Source organism: Coregonus clupeaformis, chromosome 10 (genome assembly GCF_020615455.1).
Source record: "Coregonus clupeaformis isolate EN_2021a chromosome 10, ASM2061545v1, whole genome shotgun sequence".
Lineage (NCBI taxonomy): Eukaryota > Metazoa > Chordata > Actinopteri > Salmoniformes > Salmonidae > Coregonus > Coregonus clupeaformis.
Window position 1 is genome coordinate 862,921 of NC_059201.1, and position 27,006 is coordinate 889,926.

At 46.0% G+C, this 27,006-nt stretch overlaps 1 protein-coding gene across 2 annotated transcripts in view; it reads left to right on the forward strand.

Moving 5' to 3' along the window:
* The window catches only part of LOC121574693 (zeta-sarcoglycan), a 270,473-nt gene that overhangs the window by 184,213 nt on the left and 59,254 nt on the right, over positions 1-27,006 (forward strand). For both annotated transcript variants that reach the window (XM_045222803.1, XM_045222802.1), the window contains exon 4: positions 24,916-25,003. In XM_045222803.1, the coding sequence (XP_045078738.1) occupies positions 24,916-25,003 (88 nt within the window). The remainder of the gene's footprint in view (positions 1-24,915; positions 25,004-27,006) is intronic.

The window sequence follows — 27,006 nt, forward strand, 5'->3', positions numbered from 1 at the left end:
ACTGACATTTTCAACCTCTCCCTGTCTGAGTCTGTAATACCAACATGTTTCAAGCAGACCACCATAGTCCCTGTGCCCAAGAACACTAAGATAACCTGCCTAAATGACTCCCGACCCGTAGCACTCACGTCTGTAGCCATGAAGTGCTTTGAAAGGCTGGTCATGGCTTACATCAACACCATTATCCCAGAAACCCTAGACCCACTCCAATTTGCATACTGCCCCAACAGATCCATAGATGACGCAATCTCTATTACGCTCTACACTGGCCTTTCACACCTGGACAAAAGGAACACCTATGTGAGAATGCTAATAATTGACTACAGCTCAGCGTTCAACACCATAGTGCCCTCAAAGCTCATCACTAAGCTAAGGACCCTGGGACTAAACACCTCCCTCTGCAACTGGATCCTGGACTTCCTGACGGGCCGCCCCCAGGTGGTAAGGGTAGGTAACAACACATCTGCCACGCTGATCCTCAACACGGGTCCCCTCAGGGGTGCGTGCTCAGTCCCCTACTGTACTCCCTGTTCACTCATGACTGCATAGCCAGGCACAACTCCAACACCATCATTAAGTTTGCCAATGACACAACAGTGGTAGGCCTGATCACCGACAACGACGAGATAGCCTATAGGGAGGAGGTCAGAGACCTGGCTGTGTGGTGCCAGGACAACAACCTCTCCCTCAAAGTGATCAAGACAAAGGAGATGATTGTGGACTACAGGAAAAAGAGAGGACCGAGCACGCCCCCATTCTCATCGACTGAGCTGTAGTGGAGCAGGTTGAGAGCTTCAAGTTCCTTGGTGTCCACATCACCAACAAACTAACATGGTCCAAGCACACCAAGACAGTCTTGAAGAAGGCACGACAAAACCTATTCCCCCTAAGGAGACTGAAAAGATTTGGCATGAGTCCTCAGATCCTCAAAAGGTTCTACAGCTGCACCATCAAGAGCATCCTGACTGGTTGCATCACTGCCTGGTATGGCAACTGCTCGGCCTCTGACCGCAAGGCACTACGAAGGGTAGTGCATATGGCCCAGTACATCACTGGGGTCAAGCTTCCTGCCATCCAGGACCTCTATACCAGGCGGTGTCAGAGGAAGGCCCTAAAAATTGTCAAAGACTCCAGCCAACCTAGTCATAGACTGTTCTCTCTGCTACCGCACAGCAAGCGGTACCGGTGCGCCAAATCTAGGTTCAAGAGGCTTGTAAACAGCTTCTACCCCCAAGCCATAAGACTCCTGAACATCTAATAAAATGGCTACCCAGACTATTTTCATTGCCCCCCCCCCCACCTCTTTTACGCTGCTGCTACTCTCTGTTTATTATCTATTCATAGTCACTTTAATAACTCTACATATTCCCTCAATTACCTCGACTAACCGGTGCCCCCGCACATTGACTCGGTACCGGTACCCCCTGTATATGGCCTCGCTATTGTTATTTTTACTGCTGCTCTTTAATTATTTGTTACATTTATTTTGTATTATTTTATGTTGTATTTTTTTGTGTGATTTTCTTTGGTGTTCTTTCTTAAAACTGCGTTGTTGGTTAAGGGCTTTTAAGTAAGCATTTCACTGTAAGGTCTACACCTGTTGTATTCGGCGCATGTGACAAATAACATGTGATTTGATTTGATCTATCCCCTCAAAGATCATCTAAGAGGGGATATCCAACACGCCATTTCTGGGTGACACAGAGGTCAACACTCCATCAGCCCTGACCTTTGAGGTGAATTGATGGATGGTGTTAGATATATATTTTTGGAAACCATTGAAATCCTACGTAGTCGATATCTTACTTTAGAAATGTTTTTGTTTGCCTACTCATTGAAAGCCTACAAGATATCTTCTTGTATAACATCTTTGTTTGCTCTCCTATTAAAAACCTATATGGAGGAGATAACTTACTTTGGAATGCCTTCGTTTGCCCTGCCATTGAAATCCTATGGAGAAGATATCTTCTTTTAGAATATCTTTGTTTGCCCTGCCATTGAAATCCTATGGAGGAGATATCTTCTTTTAGAATATCTTTGTTTGCTCTCCCATTGAAAGCCTAAAGAAGAAATCCAGTCTTTCTGGTTCTTCTTAAGTGTGTGTAACTGAGAAGGCACTAATTGCTGTTGAGGAAGTGTCTCTGGCTTGTAGATAACCCCTATGAAGGAGCAGAGCTTCCTGTCGATAAATCAAAGAGCTCGCTAGGCTTCTCTGCTGACTCTTCATCTATCATCAGACAAACAGTCTGTGTGTGTGTGTGTGTGTGTGTGTGTGTGTGTGTGTGTGCATGCATATGTTTGTATCTATCCACCACTTGTAATGACACTGTGATCCCTTTCACATCGGGTCCGCACATCAAAGCAAACACTCTTATTTAGAAAAATACACAGGGAACATGTTGAATCTAACAACCCACTTTTCTCCCCCGAGGGCTTGTTGGTGTCTGCCATTTAGGTTATTTCTGTTTTGGGGTAGTGGGCATGCTTCAGCGGAGGAGGTAGCTAGGCTAGTACTGAGCTAATCTGGGCAGTGTGATTGGCTAGTGGTGTTAGGATAGGGCTCCAAAGCCCATGCTGAGACTGGGTCGCTGGCCAGGATGTATTTGGGCCATGGTGGATCTGGCCCGGGGTGTCCCTAATCTGATCTGGGCCCACCAACACAGCATGAGAGACTGGGACAGTGGCACTGACAGGGAGAGAGTGAGGGATGGAGGGAGGGAACGAGGAAGGAAGGAAGGATGTATGGATTAATTTTGAATATGCAATGGAAACAACAGGATTTACAATTTGGTTTGATCGGTTTCGGGTTGACAAATAAACCTCTGTGGGATTATATTGATTGTTGTTGTTTTTTGTCGCTGTCACGATCATTGAAGGACGGGTCAGACCAAGGCGCAGCGTGATATGCATACATGTTTATTATAACGAATAAACACAACGACAAAGCAATAAACTAAACGAAACGTGAAGTCCAAGGTAGACACAAACAACATACCTTACACGGAACAAGATCCCACAACCCACTAGTGCCAATAGGCTGCCTAAGTATGGTCCCCAACGAGCGACAGCTGCCTCTGATTGGGAACCACACCGGCCAACATAGATCTATGCATACTAGATCCTACAACATAAAACAAACACAACAAGGAATATACACACCCTGACTCAACATATAAGCATCCCCTGACTCGCGTGACAGTACCCCCCCAAGGTGCGGACTCCGATCGCACAACATAAACATAACAGGGTAGGGGCCGGGCGGATCCGGCTCAGGGAGTGATGACCTCTCACTCTTCGCCTCCATGTTGCGCCCCTGGTCTGGTCTAGACCTCGGCACGTTGCTTCCCCTCTCCTTCCTCCCACTATACTCCAAGCCCTGTCTGGACCCTGGTGTGGGAGACCCCGAACCTGGAGAGGGGCTGACGTCTGGGTCTGGACTGGAGCCGCTGACCGGAGCTGGACCGGGCACCGGTGAAGCGGACTGCTCAGGCTCCGGACTGGAGCCCGGTGGAGCGGACTGCTCTGGCTCCGGTGTGGAGCAGCTGACCGGAGCTGGGTCAGGCACCGGTGGAGCGGACTGCTCTGGCTCCGGAGTGGAGCCGCTGACCGGAGCTGGACTGGACCCCGGTGAAGCGGATTGCTCTGGCTCCGGAGTGGAGCAGCTGACCGGAGCTGAACTGGGCACCGGTGGAGCGGACTGCTCTGGCTCCGGAGTAGAGCAGCTGACCGGTGCCGGACCAGGCACCGTTGGAACAGGCACGGGCCGTGCCGGACTGGACACACGCACCACTGGCTTGGTGCGAGGAGCAGGAACAGGCCGGACCGGGCTGGTGACGCGCACCACTATCTTGGTGCGAGGGGCAGGAACAGGCCGGGCCGGGCTGGCGACGTGCACCACTGGCTTGGTGCGAGACACAGGAACAGGCCGGACCGGGCTGGCGACGCGCATCACTGGCTTGGTGCGAGGGACAGGAACAGGCCGGACCGGGCTGGCGACGCGCACCACTGGCTTGGTGCGAGGGGCAGGAACAGGCCGGGCTGGCGACGCGCACCACTGGCTTGGTGCGAGGGACAGGAACAGGCCGGACTGGGCTGGCGACGCGCACCACTGCCTTGGTCCGAGGGGCAGGAACAGGCCGGGCTGGCGACGCGCACCACTGGCTTGGTGCGAGGGACAGGAACAGGCCGGACCGGGCTGCCGACGCGCACCACTGGCTTGGTGCGAGGAGCAGGAACAGGCCGGGCCGGGCTGGCGACGCGCACCACTAGCTTGGTGCGAGGGACAGGAACAGGCCGGGCAGGGCTGGCGACGCGCACCACTGTCTTGGTGCGAGGGACAGGAACAGGCCGGACCGGGCTGGCGACGCACACCACTGGCTTGGTGCGAGGAGCAGGAAAGGGTCGGGCCGTACTGGGAACACGCATCACTGGCTTAGTGCGGGGAGCAGGAACAGGTCGGACCGGACTGGCGATACGCACCACTTGCTTGGTGCGAGGAGCGGGACTGGGTTCCTTTATTAACCCCCGCTCCTTCTGCTGCCTAACCAGCTCCTCTCGCCGTGCCTCTACACTTTCCTTCTCCCTTTTAGCCTCCTGTAGCGCCTCCCTCTGACCGAATAACTCCTGCTGCCTCGTCATCCACCCCGTGTGCCCCCCCCAAAAATGTTCTTGGGGTTGCCTCTCGGGTCTCCGTCGTCGGCACGGTTGGCGCCGTTTCTCCTCTCCTGCCTGGGCATCTACCTTCGCCCATGGACCTTTCCCCGCAAATATCTCCTCCCATGACCACCATTTGCCCACCTGTGACATGGCTATTCGCTCCTCCTGGGCACGCTGCTTGGTCCTTGTTTGGTGGTATCTTCTGTCACGATCATTGAAGGACGGGTCAGACCAAGGCACAGTGTGATATGCATACATGTTTATTATAACGAATAAACACAACGACAAAACAACAAACTAAATGAAACGTGAAGTCCAAGGTAGACACAAACAACATACCTTACACGGAACAAGATCCCACAACCCACTAGTGCCAATAGGCTGCCTAAGTATGGTCCCCAATCAGAGACAACGAGCGACAGCTGCCTCTGATTGGGATCCACACCGGCCAACATAGATCTATGCATACTAGATCCTACAACATAAAACAAACACAACAAGGAATATACACACCCTGACTCAACATATAAGCGTCCCCTGAGTCAGGGCGTGACAGTCGCCAAAGCTTTAAATGTGGATTGGCAGCCTGATTGGTGCCCTAGCTTGGTACTTTAGGGTCAAAGGTTACATTATATGTGGTCAAGGTCAACCACGTATAATAGTCTGTTGGATCAGTCATGTAGATCAATTTAAAAAGCCTCTTCCTTCTCTCTTTGTTTCTAAATCACAGATCAATGATCATGGTCAACATGGTCATCATTCAGCAAAGTCAATCACAGTTAACACACACACACTCCGTATACTTTACAAAGCCCCATGCAGGAGAAATGGCATATCTGTACAGATGTAGGATCTTAACTTGATCACTCTTTTGTTGCTGAGAATTTTCCTACACAGCAGGAAATGAGAACTGTATTTGAGTTTTAAGGCTTCTAAAGTTTGTCATTTTCACTTTGAAATTTCAGACTTGATTTGCCCTAATGAAAAATTTATCAACTCCTACAAAAATGTCCATGAATTAAAATCAACCTAATAATTCATATTTCATGTTGCTGCAGGATTATTTCACTGCTGTAGCAAACTGGCTCAAATTAAGATCCTACATCTGTAAGGGTGATGTCTCATGGACAGAACTGGTATTATAGACAGACTGTGGGATGCCACAATTTACGAGGAACTTCCTCTTCTTGGTGTTCACATCTTCCAGAAGGGGATACTAAGCCTGTGACTTTCAAAGAGAGAGGGGGGAGGAGCTACCGTGCTGCTTCAGCTCTTGGTTCCAGTATCTTTCCCAACATGTCTCCCTCCTAAACTTCATCAAGCATCTAACGCAATTATGCTTGATTTTCATTCTGGGTTTCCGAGATTACTCCAATTATTGTAAGAGAGGTTTGTGCCGTAGCTACATCATTGATGTCACTGTACTATTGACAGACAGCCTGATGAACCTAGGTCCAGATCTCCTTTGAAAATATATATTTTTTTAACTCAATGTCTTGAAGCTACATGGTGCTGCGGCAGGCTGACTGCATGATTCTTGTGGCGTGCTCCAAGCGTGTGCTGTGCTGTCATCCTCTCTCTCCGCATGGTGAGGGATGAGCCAAGGCCTGCTAGCCGACACAGACTCTTCTAATTGACCCCCAGAGAGCCAATGAGATTCCCTCACTGCTTCGACAGAGAGAGGAGTCGTTTTCCTCTCTTTATCAATCACTCATCACTCATCTCTCTCTCTCTCTCTCTCTCTCTCTCTCTCTCTCTCTCTCTCTCTCTCTCTCTCTCTCTCTCTCTCTCTCTCTCTCTCTCTCTCTCTCTGTCTCTCTCTCTCTCTCTCTCTCTATATATATATATATATATATATATATATATATATACACACTACCATTAAAAAGTTTGGGGTCACTTAGAAATGTCCTTGTTTTCGATATTTTATTTTATTTTTTGTCCATTAAAATAACATTAAAATGATCAGAAATACAGTGTAGACATTGTTGATGTTGTAAATGGCTATTGTAGCTGGAAACTTTTTAATGGAACATCTACATAGGCGTACAGAGGCCCGTTATAAGCAACCATCAGTCCTGTGTTCAAATGGCACGTTGTGTTTGCTAATCCAAGTTTATCATTTTAAAAGGCTAATTTATCATTAGAAAACACTTTTGCAATTATGTTAGCACAGCTGAAAACTGTTGTGCTGATTAAAGAAGCAATAAAACTGGCCTTCTTGAGACTAGCTGAGTATCTGGAGCATCAGCAGTTGTGGGTTTGATTACAGAATAAAAATGGCCAGAAACAAATAACTTTCTTCTGAAACTTGTCAGTCTATTCTTGTTCTGAGAAATGAAGGCTATTCCATGCGAGAAATTGCCAAGAAACTGAAGATCTCGTACAACGCTGTGTACTACTCCCTTCAAAGAACAGTGCAAACTGGCTCTAACCAGAATAGAAATAGGAGTGGGAGGCCCCGGTGCACAACTGAGCAAGAGGACAAGTACATTAGAGTGTCTAGTTTGAGAAACAGACGCCTCACAGGTCCTCAAATGGCAGCTTCATTAAATAGTACCCGCAACGTCAACAGTGAAGAGGCGACTCCGAGATGCTGAACTTCTAGGCAGAGTTGCAAAGAACAAGCCATATCCCAGACTGGCCAATAAAATGAAAAGATTAAGATGGGCAAAAGAACACAGACACTGGACAGAGGAAGATTGGAAAAAAGTGTAATGGACAGACAAATCGAAGTTTGAGGTGTTCGGATCACAAAGAAGAGCATTTGTGAGATGCAGACCAAATGAAAAGATGCTGGAGGAGTGATTGATGCCATCTGTCAAGCATGGTGGAGGCAATGTGATGGTCTGGGGGTGCTTTGGTGGTGGTAAAGTGGGAGATGTGTACAGGGTAAAAGGGATCTTGAAGAAGGAAGGCTATCACTCCATTTTGCAACGCCATGCCATACCCTGTGGATGGCGCTTGATTGGAGCCAATTTCCTCCTACAACAGGACAATGACCCAAAGCACAGCTCCAAACTATGCAATAACTATTTAAGGAAGAAGCAGTCAGCTGGTATTCTGTCTATAATGGAGTGGCCAGCACAGTCACCGGATCTCAACCCTATTGAGCTGTTGTAGGAGCATCTTGACCGTATCGTACATAAGAAGTGCCCATCAAGCCAATCCAACTTGTGGGAGGTGCTTCAGGAAGCATGGGGTGAAATCTCTTCAGATTACCTCAACAAATTGACAACTAGACGGCCAAAGGTCTGCAATGCTGTAATTGCTCCAAATAGAGGATTCTTTGACGAAAGCAAAGTTTGAAGGACAAAATTATTATTTATATTAAAAATCATTATTTCTAACCTTGTTAATGACTACATTTCCTATGCATTTTGCTATATTTCCTATTGAAATTCATTTCATGTATGTTTTCATGGAAAACAAGGACATTTCTAAGTGACCGCAAACTTTTGAACGGTAGTGTATATATATATATCAACTCTGACCCAATACTTCCAGGTGACAGGCACTGAAATGGAACAAAATGCAAATGTTTAGTTTCTGTGGAAAAACCTTTTCTTTAGCCATTTGTCAGTTTGGCTAGATTAATTGCTTGGTTTTCTGAGGGTCCAAAATTACACTCACCAGTAATTTTATAAGAGTAATTGGTTATCAGTGTTTTGATATTAGAGTGGTTTCTTTCTTTGGCCACATGGCCGACATTGATTCAGCCCTCTGCTGTATACAACGTACTGTAAAGTACAACACCCGATGTCACAGGAAGGCCAAAAAGATCATCAAGGACATCAACCACCCGAGCCACTGTCTGTTCACCCCGCTATCATCCAGAAGCGAGGTCAGTACAGGTGCATCAAAGCTGGGACCGAGAGAATGAAAAACTGCTTCTATCTCAAGGCCATCAGACTGTTATATACAGTGGGGAGAACAAGTATTTGATACACTGCCGATTTCGCAGGTTTTCCTACTTGCAAAGCATGTAGAGGTCTGTAATTTTTATCATAGGTACACGTCAACTGTGAGAGACGGAATCTAAAACAAAAATCCAGAAAATCACATTGTATGATTTTTAAGTAATTAATTTGCATTTTATTGCATGACATAAGTATTTGATCACCTACCAACCAGTAAGAATTCTGACTCTCACAGACCTGTTCGTTTTTCTTTAAGAAGCCCTCCTGTTCTCCACTCATTACCTGTATTAACTGCACCTGTTTGAACTCGTTACCTGTATAAAAGACACCTGTCCACACACTCAATCAAACAGACTCCAACCTCTCCACAATGGCCAAGACCAGAGAGCTGTGTAAGGACATCAGGGATAAAATTGTAGACCTGCACAAGGCTGGGATGGGCTACAGGACAATAGGCAAGCAGCTTGGTGAGAAGGCAACAACTGTTGGCGCAATTATTAGAAAATGGAAGAAGTTCAAGATAACGATCAATCACCCTCAGTCTGGGGCTCCATGCAATATCTCACCTTGTGGGGCATCAATGATCATGAGGAAGGTGAGGGATCAGCCCAGAACTACACAGCAGGACCTGGTCAATGACCTGAAGAGAGCTGGGACCACAGTCTCAAAGAAAACCATTATTAACACACTACGCCGTCATGGATTAAAATCCTGCAGCGCACGCAAGGTCCCCCTGCTCAAGCCAGCGCATGTCCAGGCCCATCTGAAGTTTGCCAATGACCATCTGGATGATCCAGAGGAGGAATGGGAGAAGGTCATGTGGTCTGATGAGACAAAAATAGAGCTTTTTGGTCTAAACTCCACTCGCCGTGTTTGGAGGAAGAAGAAGGATGAGTACAACCCCAAGAACACCATCCCAACCGTGAAGCATGGAGGTGGAAACATCATTCTTTGGAGATGCTTTTCTGCAAAGGGGACAGGACGACTGCACCGTATTGAGGGGAGGATGGATGGGGCCATGTATCGCGAGATCTTGGCCAACAACCTCCTTCCCTCAGTAAGAGCATTGAAGATGGGTCGTGGCTGGGTCTTCCAGCATGACAACGACCCGAAACACACAGCCAGGGCAACTAAGGAGTGGCTCCGTAAGAAGCATCTCAAGGTCCTGGAGTGGCCTAGCCAGTCTCCAGACCTGAACCCAATAGAACATCTGGAGAAGGTCTGTATGGAGGAGTGGGCCAAAATCCCTGCTGCAGTGTGTGCAAACCTGGTCAAGACCTACAGGAAACATATTGATATAATTGCAAACAAAGGTTTCTTTACCAAATATTAAGTTTTGCTTTTCTGATGTATCAAATACTTATGTCATGCAATAAAATGCAAATTAATTACTTAAAAATCATACAATGTGATTTTCTGGATTTTTGTTTTAGATTCCGTCTCTCACAGTTGAAGTGTACCTATGATAAAAATTACAGACCTCTACATGCTTTATAAGTAGGACAACCTGCAAAATCGGCAGTGTATCAAATACTTGTTCTCCCCACTGTATGTATATATTCTTAAATTCCATTCCTTACTAGTTTTGTGTGTATTGGGTATATGTTGTGAAATTGTTAGATATTACTTGTTAGATACTACTGCACTGTTGGAGCTAGAAGCACAAGCATTTCGCTACACCCGCTATAACATCTGCTTAACACGTGTATGTGACAAATAAAATGTGATTTGATTTGAAATAGTTACATACTCTTCTATTATATGTTTACACTTCAAGACTTCATACAAACCATTCAGCGACACAATCGATGCTGGATGCGAGATGGTTATGTGCGAGCTCACAAACGCCCTTTGTAATGGCCACGACTCCCCGCGACGCCACAATATTAAAAAGATACCAATAAAAAAGGGATCTTCCAACTTCAGAAGTGACCTATAAGAAGTGAAACAAATGGAGAAGCGTGAGACTCTAAATGTTTTATTCAGACCAGGCCAAGGGGTATGTGGCACCAGGTCGCGACCCATGTAGAAATAGGCCCCATTTAACATTTAACTAGATTTCCAGAGTGATGGAACGTCGGAAGAGGCGACTTGGCCTTCAGGAGAAGGGAATGAAAAGGAATGTTAATTCACATCATCGCCAGAGATCAAATCCCACGCCCAGATCTTCTTCTTCCAGAAATGCCGAGAGCCCTTTCAGACGTCGCCCCTGCCAAATATAACGATTTAGAGAAGTTAGAAGCGCCTCTTTTGGATAGATCATTGAATAGTTAATGCAGAATCAATTTCTTCGGATTCTGATTTGGACGGCATATTTGAGTTGAGTTGATTTATGCGTCTCATACCTTATCTTGGGCCTAGGAGCACATTATTATGATAGGATCTCTGAGGAATGAGACTTTATTAAGAGCAAATAGATGGGCTGGTAGGCTACTTCTTTTGACAGCTGTAGATAATCATCATGTCAACGATGGTATCCGAGAGTGGGATGTACTGTAAAATGTCTTGGCCCATTTAGCAATCCTTTATGAGTTTCCACTGACTCACACTTAATATTTTTAGTGTACTTAGAATGGCTGGCACAGCTTGCAATAGTGTTGTATTCACACTGTTGCACTTCCATAGAAATCTGCTGGTAGCAGACTTCCTTAGTCAACCGTGGCCAAACGAAGTGCAGCCAATGAAATCACGGCATGACTAAGCCAGAAGTCATGGCAGCTGTCGGCATGGTTACGAGGGCCACGCCGCAACTACAATAGGCAGTTCATTAGCCGAATAAACAAAGCCTTTTTCATATCCATAATCGTTCTGACACTCTACAGAGGCCTTGGTGGGCACACACACACACACACACACACACACACACACTACTCTTACACACACCCGACATCCCACCAGGTTTTAGTATTCACTGAGCATCACAGGTTACGGTCGTTCAACTCACTGAAATTAATTAGGAAGAGACATTTAATTAATTAATGGCAGCAAATTGACATTACACTGGTGTCTGGCCTGGTTTTTATCTTGGTCCCCATCAGTACCTAATGACATTTCCATGTGTGTTACAAGGCCTGGGGAAAATGGCATGGCACGCTTCCTGTATTTACAGAGGCAGTGGGATGGTCTCCGGCGCACGGCGCTACCAAGGCAAATGTTATAGGTGATGGCACTGATCGAGGGAGGATACAGGAAGGTAGAGGGAGGTGTGCTGCTTTTAGAGTTGAGTTCAGTGTTCAGTGATTCAGGCCCAATCTCTCTCTCTCTCTCTCTCTCTCTCTCTCTCTCTCTCTCTCTCTCTCTCTCTTTCTCTCTCTTTCTCTCTGTCTCTCTCTCTCTACCTCTCTCTCTCTTTCTCTCTACATTATTAGGAGCTGTCGCAGTCTTAGTGAGGTATAATTCACATTAGTTTAGTGTTTGCAGGCCCTGCAACTTCGGGAACAGACCCCACTAAAAGAATATACAGTGTATCCGGCTATACCATGTGATGCGTGTACTGAAATGAATTAGATTACCAAGTCATGATCTTTCATGTTGAATCATATCAAAATTTGATCAACAGATTTCACTGCATCATTTTTGCATCAACGTTGCACTGCATCAATTCTTATGTTTTCTTCACACCACACAGTACAGCTCCGACTCACTGAAAAAATATCACACTGACAAACACTATCAGAGAGAGAGAGAGAGGGAGAAGCATATGGAGAGAGGGAGAGAGAGAGAGAGGGAGAGAGAGAGGGAGAGAGAGAGAGAGGGAGAGAGAGAGAGGGAGAGAGAGAGCGCTCATTAGTCGGCTTTCCTATTTCGCGTTATATGGAACATCTCTGTCATTAAACATCAGCAAAGGGAATTGGCGGAGATGTCTCGAGCAAATAAATGTGCAAAAAATGTATCACCCAAAGATCAATGGACAGGCAAAAAGATGCAAATGAAAGCATCACTCTGGAGTCTGGAGAGTGTGACAAGAAACACGAAACTCCCTCATCTCCTTTACGACCTCAGTGGATGCGAAAATTCAGTTTGAACTAGCTCCAGCTTCGTTTAGGGAATTGACGACGCATAATTGAATGGAACGAGTGACAAAATGAAAAGAAGTAACAAAATGGTGGGGGATGGGCAAAAATAACACTTGTGTAATCAACAACATGCAAAGAGAAAACAACACCCGATTGATCGCGGACCTGTGGAATGACAAGTCGGGCTCCAGAGAGATATAGTGGCTGTTTAATCAACGTGAACGATTAAGTAATCTACAGCTGTGACCAACGGACAAGTTCTGTGCATTTTGGTCAGACATGTTTGATACACTGCGCCACTCCTCCCGAGTGGCGCAGTGGTCTAAGGCACTGCATCGCAGTGCTAGCTGTGCCACTAGAGATCCTGGTTCGAATCCAGGCTCTGTCGTAGCCGGCCGCAACCGGGGCGGCACACAATTGGCCCAGCGTCGTCCAGGGTAGGGGAGGGAATGGCCGGCAGGGATGTAGCTCAGTTGGTAGAGCATGGCATTTGCAACGCCAGGGTTGTGGGTTCGATTCCAGTATGAAAAATACATCTAAATGTATGCACTCACTAACTGTAAGTCGCTCTGGATAAGAGCGTCTGCTAAATGACTAAAATGTAAATGTTAATACGCTGACCGAGTCCCAGAGATGGAAAGAGAGAGGGGTGAATTGGAAATGTCTTGGATGCCTTGGTTGACCCTATAGTTAACTCATGCCTTTTTAAAGAGAGCAGTGCAGAGATCCTGTTAGGACATGGAGACCATTGAAATAGTCACTGATCATTGATTATATTTATATGATGGAGACAGAGCTACATGCATGATGTGGCTTGTCATGAAGGATCCCTGATCAAGACTAAAATGTTATTTTTTTCTTCTTTCCTCTTAAGCGGCTAATAATAATATAATATATATGATAATAATAATAGATATGAATCCAAACTAGTCGAACATACAGTGCATTTGGAAAGTATTCAGACCCCTTGACTTTTTCCACTTTAAAAAAACGATATTTTATAATACTTAAAAATATTTAAAACCTGTTTTCGCTTTGTCATTATGGGGTATTGTGTGTAGATTGATGAGGAAAAAAAGTATATTTATTAATAATAATAATAATAATAATAATATGCCATTTAGCAGACGCTTTTATCCAAAGCGACTTACAGTCATGCGTGCATACATTTTTGTGTATGGGTGGTCCCGGGGATCGAACCCACTACCTTGGCGTTTCAAGCGCCGTGCTCTACCAGCTGAGCTACAGAGGACCACATATATTTAATCAATTTTAGAATAAGGCTGTGACGTAACAAAATGTGGAAGTCAAGGGGTCTGAATACTTTCTGAATGCACTGTATACACCAACAATACTGTATATGGCCATTGGTGGCCAGTCAAACTCTGTGGGGAAACTTCCCCTAGGTATAGATCTATGATCAGCAATCCCTCCCCCGATGCTAACCTTAACCATTTGTGATGGAAATGCAAAACTGACCCAAGATCAGCGTCTAGGGGCAACTAAGTATGACATTTGGAGCGTCCGTGCTGGGAAACTTGTTTTTGTTTGCTTTTAATTGCGGCATTATGATGTCATTGTGGTGTCATTATGGTGTCATTACAATACTCTTGTCTTGTGTTCAGTGAGCTATGTTCGCGTGATGAGTAACATTACCTGAGACCTGCCTAGGCTTTAGCTTAGTAGGTGAACAGTTTTGTGGCACGTAGGAGACCCGGGTTCAAACCCAGTCGGTGACAATTGAAAAGTGCAGACGTCACTGGTACCCTGTGTCGTTAACCCTCAGAAAGAGCTGTTGGCACAGTCCACTCTGCCGTGACACACACACACACACACACCACTCTACCGTGACCTCATTTAAGTTCTATTCTTCCCTGGACAGATTGGACTGACTGACCCTGGCCCCTCTAAGTCCTTTTAAATCCCAGGGGGTCAGGGTGAGTGACAGTAGCGGGTATTATGTGTTATTAATGTCTTATTACTATGTTATAAGTGTGTTATTACGGTGAAATAACTGCCAGGGAACACAGACAGACAGAGCAAAGCCAGGGCTCAGGAAGCTGAAATCCCACCAAAGCCCTTCGTTTAGAATGACCATCACCTAGACAGAGAGAGAGAGCGAGAGAGAGAGAGAGAGAGAGAGAGAGAGAGAGAGAGAGAGAGAGAGAGAGAGAGAGGGGAAAAACAACTCCTCAGAGAAAGCAGTGATGGAATTTCATTGTCTCCCTGACACTTCACATGCACTCAATGCAATAAAAAAAAAACTATAGCAATTTACACAATTTTACAACAATTTACAACAATATCTACAGCACAGATCACAGAGGACAACTTAAAGCTATTCTCCGATGAGAGTTTTCAGATATCTTGTATTCTGCCACAGCTCCTTAGAACAGCCTACAAAGCTACCCGAGTGCTGTGTCATCAGAGAATAGCTTTAAGGTGGAACAACAACAAGATCTGAGAAACAACATGATGGTTTGATGAGGGTATTATTGCACCAGGTGACTCGTAAACGGGCACCCTCTGTGGTGTAGATATTATTGTATATTGTTGGAAATGGATTGTTCTAAATTGTTATTTAGTTTTTGTTTTATTGCATAGAGTGCATGTGAAGTGTCAGTCTTGCCCACCTGTCATCTTGCTGCAGAATGAGGACCACAATGGAAATAAGCCTCCAGGGTTTAGTTTTCATCCTCAATCATTTTTTATGTATGCTGGAGCAGCCTACTACTTTAAATTATCCAATGAGAGAGAGAGAGAGAGAGAGAGAGAGAGAGAGAGAGAGAGAGAGAGAGAGAGAGAGAGAGAGAGAGAGAGACAGAGACAGAGAGAGAGGGGGGAGAGAGAGAGAGAGAGAGAGAGAGAGAGAGAGAGAGAGAGAGAGAGAGTGTTGTGTTTTTTATTTACACAGTGCAGTACATAACAGGCTGTCTGGCCAGAGTCCTGGACGCCTGAGAGATGGACTGGCCCTCTGATCAATAATCTATTAGTGGGGAGACATGCCTCTGAAGGCCCCAGACAGACACACACACACCTATATACACACACTGTATGTCTGTGTGAGTACATTTGTGTGCGTGTGTGCATGCCTGTGTTTGTTCATGTCCACGTTTTATGCGTGCATGTCTTTGTGCACGTGCATGTGCATATGTTGACAGTAATTGTGTATACATGCAGCGTGTGGTGCGTTTGTGTTCTTGCACGCACTTGCATGTCTCTATGTACTGTGTGTGTGTCTGTGTGTGGCTAGGTACTGCTCTGTTTCAGGTGTCGTGGGCAGCCTAGCTGTTTGTAGAATGAGGTGTTTTATGTACCCTTGAGTGCCATGCATACAGGGACCTTTGAAATGTTTTTTTTTTGTAAATTGGATTGGTGGATTCAAGTAAAGTATTTAAAATGTGTGTGTGTGTGTGTGTGTGTGTGTGTGTGTGTGTGTGTGTGTGTGTGTGTGTGTGTGTGTGACAGCACGGAGTAGCAGCAGGAGTGAAGGGGATAATGGAAGTGATAGAAGGAGTATCAGAGTTGGGCGCCCTGCGTCACATGGTCTCGTCTCAAAGCATGCTGGGATACGCAGGGTGCAAACAAGGTCGACTATAGAAGAGAGCAGAGCTCTCACTGTGTGCACTGCATGATAATGTCTGTGTGTCTCTGTGTCTCTGTGTGGGTCTGTGTGTGTGTGTGGGGGGGGGTCTGTGTGTCTCTCTGTGGTTCTGTGTGTGTGTGTGTGTGTGGGTCTGTGTGTGTGTGTCTGTGTGTCTCTGTGTGGGTCTGTGTCTGTATGTCTCTGTGTGGCTCTGTGTGTGGGTGTCTGTGGGTCTGTGTGTGTGTGTGTCTGTATGTCTTCGTGTTTGTGTGTGTGTGTTTACACCGCATGAGGATGTTCTGTCTCCCGTTTGTCTGCACGTTCACACAAACAAGCTTGGACTGTCTGTCTTTCCTCCAGTGATGATAACGATTTAGCATTGTTGAAGGACGTCTATAGAATGTGAAGACTTGTATAGAAAGCGATGTGCTAAAACATCGGGGACAGCTTGTGGAGTGTTGTAGCATAGCGGTTAGAGCGTTGTGCTAGTAACCGAAAGGTCGCTGGTTTGAATACCCGAGCCGACAAGGTGAAAAATCTGTCAATGTGCCCTTGAGCAAGGCACTTAACCCTAATTTGCTCCAGGGGCGCCGTACTACTAGGGCTGACCCTGTAAAACAACACATTTCACTGCACCTATCCAGTGTATCTGACAATAAAACAATATTTAGTTAAAAATATTTTTGTGTGATAGATTAATAGATTTAGATCAGGTCCCATTATAACACTATATGTCATGGTGTTGTATGTCTATGGTGTACCAGTAGGGTTGATGATAGAGGATCTTAGTTACAGTAAACGTTTAAATATATGGTTGGCTTCTGTCAAGTACAAAGCTGTCTCATACCGTAAGTTGTCTCATACCGTAAGTTGTCTCATACCGTATGTTTTCTCATACCGTATGTGGCTATTAGAAGCTCTTGAAGTGTTGTGGCTGCAGAACGGCTTATGAGGAGCTTGGCTGCAGGTCTGAGTTCTGGAGTTCTCTGTGCGTTCTGTTTGCTTGGTGAAAGGCACACACTGTCAGACGCACACAGGCACAGAGTGGAATTCCAAAAGCACATCAAATCAGTGGTAGGAATAAGAGTAGTTGTATTTTCCCAGGTAGAGCTGCAGCGGATGGTGATGACTATATTCACTATTTCTGCTCCCAAAACAAATGTTCTCCAGGTTGGTACCTCAGCGTTGCGTCTTCTTCTCCAGGGCCAGATGTATTTGTTGCTTGGCGGGCCTGGGGGGAGGTAAGGCCCGGGGGGAGGTAAGGGCCGGGGGGTGGGTAAGGCCCGGGGGAGGTAAGGCCCGGGGGAGGTAAGGCCCGGGAGGGGAAAGGCAGATCCATCGCCCGGATTGAATACTCTGCTGGGGAAAAGACAAATGGTGTCCGGAGGCACACTGTTACGCCTCATGTCCACCAGACGCATCAAACTCTTTGCGTTCCGGGGGAACTCATTCATTGTCAGTGGAGCTGTCCGCAACGCTACGTTGGGGATGCCGCACTAGGCTGCGGTGCGTTCTGTGTACCGCACGCGTTCAATATTTTCAACTCGTTGCTTTACCATGCGGCGGTACAAACAGAAGTACAGTCACAGACTCCAACTAGCTAGATTTTAGCTAGTTGAAAAGCGAACGTCAAGTACGGAAAATGCGGGCTAGACATCCGGCGAAACAAAACACATATGCATCTGGTGGACACCGACGCCATCCGGCTCATCCAAAAAACACTAGCTCAGTATTACTGCTGTAGTGCTACACCACTGAGGATACATTCACACTGCACCGTTTTGGTATTGTCCGTTTTGTCTTGAGACTCACTAAAACCCACCTGGCGCTCGTTTCGGAAAGTGGACGTAATCGAAGCGGGAAACACTGTTGCCGCACCTGCCACTGGAATAATGTCACACGTGTCTGAAAGGGGAGTGGAGAGCCTAATACCCAGAATGCCTTGGGTGACACACACTAACAGGGGTAAGCAACAACACATTGATGAACACATTGCTTCTTAACCCCTCCAGTAAAGCGTTATGAGGGCCACTGAAAGCGTTGCACTTGTATTTCATTTTTCTTTATTTCTTTCTCATTCAGTCGCCTGCTAAATTCACACACTTCAGAGGGTTCAATTCAGACACCAGGGTCTTCAGAGAGTCCTATGGAGGGACCTCATATTTCTTCTCCACCGGCTGCTATTCACAGACAGCGCAGCAGCAAAGCTGAAAGACTGATAAGACCCTACCAATCCAGCCCAGCACTCTTCCGCTTATTACCCAACTAATTAAATTCAGCATTCCGACGTGCGTCTGCCTATACAAACGATCAAAATGAAGGGAATCTATTGACTGTCTAATTATTCTTAGTACAGTGGAACATGAATGTGGTCATGAATGGACTTGAAGAGCCAACCCAGACTTAGACTAGAGAGGCTTCTGGGTAATTGCCAAAATGCAAACACGTCGAATATAGGAGTTAATCGAGACAGTTTTAAGATGCGACCGACATTAGAAAATGTTTAAATGACAGGATTTAAGGCGGAAAAGAGTTGGAAGGCTGTTTGTTTGAAAGAGGGGAAAATAAGGTTACACTAATTATATTTAGTTATTTAGGACAGTGGTTCTCAATCCTGGTCCGGGGGACCCAAAGGGGTGCACATGTGTGTTTTTGCCCTAGCACTACACACCTGATTCAAATCATCAACTCATCATCAGGCTTTGATTATTTGAATCAGGTGTGTAGTGCTAGGGCAAAAACAAAAATGTGTACCCCTTTGGGTCCCCAGGACCAGGATTGAGAACCACTGATTTAGGATATCTCTTTCCCACAATGACTTCAAATCACACACAATTGAACGTAGGCTACAGTGGCTGAGCCTTGGAGAGATGAGTCCATGGAAGGATTCAGGGCCCAATGTTTTTCACGCATAGCAAAGTCCTATCAATTGAAACTGTGTGGAGAACAATACTAAATCCCATCATACGCACCATTGCAAATAATTAATTCCAAAAGCAGGGTATTCACCAATTAGGTGAGGCGAAAGGATTTGGTGAATGCTACCGCCGAGCCGGTCCACGGCATTCTGAATCTAGAGCCAAGCAGGTGTGATTTATTAAAGTTTTGGCCCGCCGTCATAAACAGGAGAAAACAATGAACGTGGGGATAATGAATCGCAGGTGGCAGACTGGGGAAGAAATCTCTCTTTCTCTCTCTCTCGCTCTCTCTCTCTTTCTCTCAATCGGATCAGCAGCTCTCTCCCAATTTAACAGAATATTCTCATTTGAATTCACGCCCGAACAGCGGCATATTAATTTGAGGAAATCAACAGAAAAATTGGGTCACCTGCAGTTGATTCATTCCCCTATGGTTTTCATTATGGAGAGAGAGAGATGAGAGAGAGAGAGAGAGAGAGAGAGAGAGACCTGTTTCTGAGAATGAATTTAATAAATTCATCTGGTCATCCATGGGCAGTCCTTTTTTTTTTATCCTAAGATTCACAGAGAGATTGACCTCTCATTGCAGGAAACAGACAAACACATAACTGAACAGGGTCAAAGGTCAGTTTACTCAAGTTAAATGGCAGCCTAGACTCACACTACCTCACACAAGTATCTGCACAAATTTGTTTACATCCCTGTTAGTGAGCATTTCTCCTTTTTCCACCTGACAGGTGTGGCATATCAATAACCTCCCGAGTGGTGCAGTGGTCTAAGGCACTGCATCGCAGTGCTAGCTGTGCCACTAGAGATCCTGGTTCGAATCCAGGCTCTGTCGTAGCCGGCTGCGACCGGGAGACCCATGGGGCGGCGCACAATTTGTCCATGGTAGGGGAGGGAATGGCCGGCAGGGATCTAGCTCAGTTGGTAGAGCATGGTGTTTGCAACGCCAGGGTTGTGGGTTTGATTCCCACGGGGGGCCAGTATAAAAAATAATGTATGCACTCACTAACTGTAAGTCGCTCTGGATAAGAGCGTCTGCTAAATGATGTAAATGTAAGCGGATTAAACAGCATGCTCATTACACAGGTGCACCTTGTGCTGGAGACAGCAAAAGGCCACTTTAAAATGTGCAGTTTTGTCACACAACACAATGCCACAGATGTCTCAAGTTTTCAGGGAGTGTGCAATTGGTATGCTGACTGCAGGAATGTCCACCAGAGCTGGGGAAAAACTCATTCTAATTGGCTGGGCCTGGCTCCCCAATGGCTGCACCCCTGCCCAGTCATGTGAAATCCATAGATTAGGGCCTAATACATTTATTTCAATTGACTGATTTCCTTATATGAACTGTAACTCAGTAAAATCTTAGGAATGTTTGCATGTTGCATTTATATTTTTGCTCAGTATATATAGTATGTAAAGATGTCTACCGGTCACCTCTTAGTGTTCCAGGCCTACTACATTGCAGACGTTGCATTGCATCAGCCAATGGTTGCGTGCCACCTCCTCGACTGTGCAGTCGGGCATCAGATTGCTCTATCACATGATGTGGTTAGCTGATATGTTAAACCCCCATCCAGACGTTGTGAGATCTGGCATCTGCAATGTAGTCAGCCTGGAACTGGTCTTGGATTAGGGGTCTTTGGCAAATCAATGACCTTTCCTCATCCCTGGGTAGAAATCTACCTGACAGTGTGTTGTGGCATACACATACGGGTGTAAAAACACTGTCTGGGCACTTTGCATTTCGACCTTGACTTGGAATCAGCAAGTAGGGGCGAGGTGAGAGTTTTTCCTCTGTAATTTGAGACTGCCGTGATGACGGTGGCCCAAAGCATAGACAGTTATTTGAATTAGTTATCATAAGTTATGGTGAAGCGGCAGAACGACGCTAGTGAACTCCACCCTTGCGGTGTGTGATTGAGAGTATGACAATGACAAGCTGCTAAAAATAAACCCTGTTTGACTCGTAGACATGGACGTGTCTCTTTCACCGCAAACCCCCTCTTTTGATTTCCCTCCAAGATTCAAATGATGATGTAATGTTTTGCACCATGCCAGTTTCAAAGTCTCTTGTTTCAGTGTCTTTCATAGCTTGGACCAGGGGTTTTACCTGACCACATGTACAGTGAGGGAAAAAAGTATTTGATCCCCTGCTGATTTTGTACGTTTGTCCACTGACAAAGAAATTATCAGTCTATAAGTTTAATGGTAAGTTTATTTGAACAGTGAGAGACAGAATAACAACAAAAAAATCCAGAAAAACGCATGTCAAAAATGTTAGAAATTGATTTGCATTTTAATGAGGGAAATAAGTATTTGACCCCCTCTCAATCAGAAAGATTTCTGGCTCCCAGGTGTCTTTTATACAGGTAAAGAGCTGAGATTAGGAGCACACTCTTAATCTCAGCTTGTTACCTGTATAAAAGACACCTGTCCTCAGAAGCAATCAATCAATCAGATTCCAAATTCTCCACCATGGCCAAGACCAAAGAGCTCTCCAAGGATGTCAGGGACAAGATTGTAGACCTACACAAGGCTGGAATGGGCTACAAGACCATCACCAAGCAGTTTGGTAAGAAGGTGACAACAGTTGGTGTGATTATTCCCAAATGGAAGAAACACAAAAGAACTGTCAATCTCCCTCGGCCTGGGGCTCCATGCAAGATCTCACCTCGTGGAGTTGCAATGATCATGAGAACGGTGAAGAATCAGCCCAGAACTACACGGGAGGATCTTGTCAATGATTTCAAGGCAGCTGGGACTATAGTCACCAAGAAAACAATTGGTAACACACTACGCCGTGAAGGACTGAAATCCTGCAGCGCCCGCAAGGTCCCCCTGCTCAAGAAAGCACATATATAGGCCCGTCTGAAGTTTGCCAATGAACATCTGAATGATTCAGAGGAGAACTGGGTGAAAGTGTTGTGGTCAGATTAGACCAAAATCGAGCTCTTTGGCATCAACTCAACTCGCCGTGTTTGGAGGAGGAGGAATGCTGCCTATGACCCCAAGAACACCATCCCCACCGTCAAACATGGAGGTGGAAACATTATGCTTTGGGGGTGTTTTTCTGCTAAGGGGACACGACAACTTCACCGCATCAAAGGCATGATGGACGGGGCCATGTACCGTCAAATCTTGGGTGAGAACCTCCTTCCCTCAGCCAGGGCATTGAAAATGGGTCGTGGATGGGTATTCCAGCATGACAATGACCCAAAACACACGGCCAAGGCAACAAAGGAGTGGCTCAAGAAGAAGCACATTAAGGTCCTGGAGTGGCCTAGCCAGTCTCCAGACCTTAATCCCATAGAACATCTGTGGAGGGAGCTGAAGGTTCGAGTTGCCAAACATCAGCCTCGAAACCTTAATGACTTGGAGAAGATCTGCAAAGAGGATCCCTCCTGAGATGTGTGCAAACCTGGTGGCCAACTACAAGAAACGTCTGACCTCTGTGATTGCCAACAAGGGTTTTGCCACCAAGTACTAAATCATGTTTTGCAGAGGGGTCAAATACTTATTTCCCTCATTAAAATGCAAATCAATTTATAACATATTTGACATGCGTTTTTTTTTTTTTTTTTATTCTGTCTCTCACTGTTCAAATAAACCTACCATTAAAAGTATAGACTGATCATGTCTTTGTCAGTGGGCAAACGTACAAAATCAGCAGGGGATCAAATACTATTTTCCCTCACTGTATAGCTTGTAACGAGGGGTCAGGAGTATTACCTGGTCAGGTCACACGGTCCAGGGAAAACTCCAGTAGGTACCACTTCTATAAAAGCTTTTTCTACGTTTTCTCTCGACCTTGGGAGGCGACTTCATCACAAAGGGCCAGATATCATGTACGTATGTTGGGTGTATAGGGAGGATGGGGGAAGGAGGAACGAATCGGAACATAGGAGAGTGCCCCGGTAGAGCGGTATCGGCACCTGGCAGACTTCTAAAGAGCCAGCACTTCAGACATCTATATCCCTTCAACTGAGCACCAGTGTCTGACTGAGTGTGTGTGTGTGTGTGTATCTAACGGTGTTAGTGCTCTTCATCAAGCAAACAGAATTTACTTGTAGCAATGGCCATGTGAATGACCACTCTTAGTTGCTAATACTCATTTTGCTCAAGATGTATTCATTTTTGCACTATGGCCTATTTATTGCCTTACCTCCATAATTTACTACATTTGCACAAACTGTATATATATATTTTCTGTTGTATTTTTGACTTTATGTTTTGTTTTACCCCATATGTAACTCTGTGTTGTTGTTTTTATCGCACTGCTTTACTTTATCTTGGCCAGGTCGCAGTTGTAAATGAGAATTTGTTCTCAACTGGCTTACCTGGTTAAATAAAGGTGAAATAAAATAAAAATAAAAAATACTCATCATTTAAGGTCATGAAACACATATTCCCTTTCAATACTCATTTCAACAGGCTTTTCACTCTAAGCTTTCTACTCTAAGTCTTCTTAGCGTTCCACTATTGTATGCATTATTCACTCCTGGTTCAAAGCCTAAACGTTCTAGGAATGAGTGAGTCACAATCACCACATGTTCTACATTTACATTTTTGTCATTTAGCAGACGCTCTTATCCAGAGCGACTTACAATTAGTGAGTGCATACATAATTTTAAAAAAAATGTATACTGGCCCCACGTGGGAATCGAACCCACAACCCTGGCGTTGCAAACGCCATGCTCTACCAACTGAGCTACATCCCTGCCGGCCATTCCCTCCCCTACCCTGGACGACGCTGGGCCAATTGTGCGCCGCCCCATGGGTCTCCCGGTCGCGGCCGGCTATGACAGAGCCTGGATTCGAACCAGGATCTCTAGTGGCACTTTGGACCACTGCGCCACTCGGGAGACTCTACTCAGATGGAATGGGGAAGGATGAACTTACTTATAGAGGACTGTTGCAGAGCAACAGCAGTTCAGAGAACTGTTAGAATGTGTGGCTCTTCAAACACAATGGACTTCAACGGAACTCAGACAGGGGGGTTACATATACTCTGCACTTACATCAGGCAAGGTGGGTGTTTTAGAAATATCACAGATACCGAGAAAGGGGGAGAGAGAGACAGAGATGGAGTGAAAGGGAGGGAGAGACACAGTAAAAAAGGTGTTATTGTCAGATACACCAGATAGATGCAGTGAAATATGTTGTTTTACAGGGTCAGACATAGTAGTACATGCCCCTGGAGCAAATTAGGATTAAGTGCCTTGCTCAAGGACACATCAATAGATTTTTTTGACCTTTTTTGGCTTGGATATTTGAACCAGCAACCTTGTGGTTACTGGCACAACACACTGGGCTACCTGCCACCCTACAGAGAGAGAGAAGGGGGTGAAAGGGGAAGAGACGGAGAGGGTTCTGTATGGTTTGGCATGTAAAGTGACTGTTGGAGGTTTATTAAGCAGGAACATGAGTGACTGACTCGTCCTTGACCCTGAGCAGTGCAGGTAAATGTATTGTGCAGACTATCCATTGTTGCTGTAGCCATTGATTTTACATTTTAGTCATTTAGCAGACACTCTTATCCAGAGCGACTTACAGTTAGTGAGTGCACCATGCTCTACCAACTAGCGATGAGGTCTACTGTGGAAAGTTATTTGCTGACCTCTCTTACCCCCCCCCCTCTCTCTCTCTCTCTCTCTCTCGCTCTCTCTCTCTTCCCCATCTCCCTCCCTCCCTCCCCCTTTCTCTCTCTCTCTCGCTCTCTCTCTCTCTTCTCCCATCTCCCTCCCTCCTTCTCTCTCTCTCTCTCTCTCTCTCTCTTTCCTTCTCCCTCCTTCTTCACTCCCTCTCTCCAGGACAATCCTCTGATCCTGCAGTCAGACAGGAATGTGACGGTGAACGCGAGAAACGACCTTGGTCAGCTAACAGGACAGCTCACTGTGGGTGAGTCAGCCACACACACACACACTCACACACAAACACACACACACACACATACACACACAAACACAGATTACTTGGACACTTTAACAAAAGTAGCCCATCTTCGGTAGTTGTGTTCCACGGAGGAACTCAAGCAGTGGAACTCACGACAGCAGGGCCTCAGAGTCCCCCAGGCTGGGGAGAACCGGCCAAGCACGTGATGGGGCTTCCATTAACTATCCCCGCCCCCTGGGCCACACCACATGGTGCCTCACTGACTGACTGACTCACTGGCACCAACACATAATTCTGGGGAACAGAATTCCCTCCTCTCCTCCTGTCAGAGATTCCAAAAGGATTCAGAAGGAGCTCTGAGTCAGCATGTTGAATACAGTCACACACACGCACACTTTCTAGTCAGGAGGAGAGGGGCTTTCAGAGGGAGAATGTTCATGCATTTTACTGGACTGCTCCCCTTCTGTACATGGCCATGATTGGTTGGGAGATTTTGACCTAGGAAGGAACCTTCAAGGGACTCATACAGAGCAGTAACACTGGTAGACTAGTAGAGAGAGAGAGAGAGAGAGAGAGAGAGAGCGAGAGAGAGAGAGAGAGAGAGAGAGAGAGAGAGAGAGAGAGAGAGAGAGAGAGAGAGAGAGAGAGAGAGAGAGAGAGAGAGAGAGAGAGAGAGAGAGAGAGAGAGAGAGAGAGAGAGAGAGAGAGAGAGAGAGAGAGAGACAACTTTCTTAGATGGCTATCATTGTACTTATCAGCTTAGTGGCCTCTGGTCCAAGGAGATAAGGGTACCTGGTGAGACCAGTATGACCCTGTCCCTTAGTGTGGTACACAGGCAACGTTGCAGCTATCATAGTGTGCTAGTCTCTTTCTCTCTCTCTAAGACTCATCTCTTCCTCTATTCCCTCTGACCCCTCCCTCTTTCCCTCTCTCTCTCCTTCCCCCTCTATCTCTTCCTTTTCTTGGTCGCTGAACTGGCTTGCAGTGACAACATTCATCTTCCAATAGGAGAACAGTGTTGTACTTCGGAGTTCTACTCCGCATCCTGATCGGCCCATCCACAGACCTTTCTCTCTCTCTCTCTCTCTCTCTCTCTCTCTCTCTCTCTCTCTCTCTCTCTCTCTCTCTCTCTCTCTCTCTCTCTCTCTCTCTCTCTCTCTCTCTCTCTCTCTCTGTCTCTCTCTCTCTCTCTCTCTCTCTCTATTTCAAAGTTCCTCTGTCCATAAGTTCAAATATATTATATTACAGTAAATTATGAGGCACACTTTGAAATCACAGCTGACGTGCTCTGATCATAAGGTCCTTGGATGAGACACACAGTTCACCTTGGGTCTGTTAGGGCATTGGAACTCCAGCCAAGGACACACACAGTTCACCTTGGGGCTGTTAGGGCATTGGAACTCCAGCCAATGACACACACGCACATGCATGCGCACACAGACAACGACACACATGCACAAACACACACACACACACCTTATTCCCCTCCCTCAGCCAGTTGCTAAGGGTCATGAAGTTCCCCCGTGGGACAGAGGAACGGGCAGGGCCATCACTTGGCCTTGAGCGCTGCGTTCTGTTTTATCGTCACTCTTCCCTCCCTCCTTCCTTCCCTCCTTCCTCTCTTTTCCTGTCACATCGTTAATTTGAGTGAGGACCTGTCACGGCCCATATCCAAATTAAGGCTCGTAAAAATGAAAAGTGAACTTGGCCCACTGAAAGTAGGCTTTTGGCCCCCTCTCTCTGACACCAAAATGCGATTGTCCTCCTCTCCAGGTATAAGTTGCCTTTAACCACAGATCTAGGATCAGCTAAGCCTCTCTAAATCCTTAACCATAAGAAGTGAGGAAAAATTGAAAACTGTCCTTGGATCAGTCTATAGCAGCAACCTCCTTCCCCCCTCGGAGAGAGAATGGCATCATGAGAGTATTTTCTGGACGTGGTGCCCAGCTGCTTGGAGGAGGGCGAACGGGAACGCCTGTTGTCTTTTTGTTTTGTTTTGGGGTGTCTCA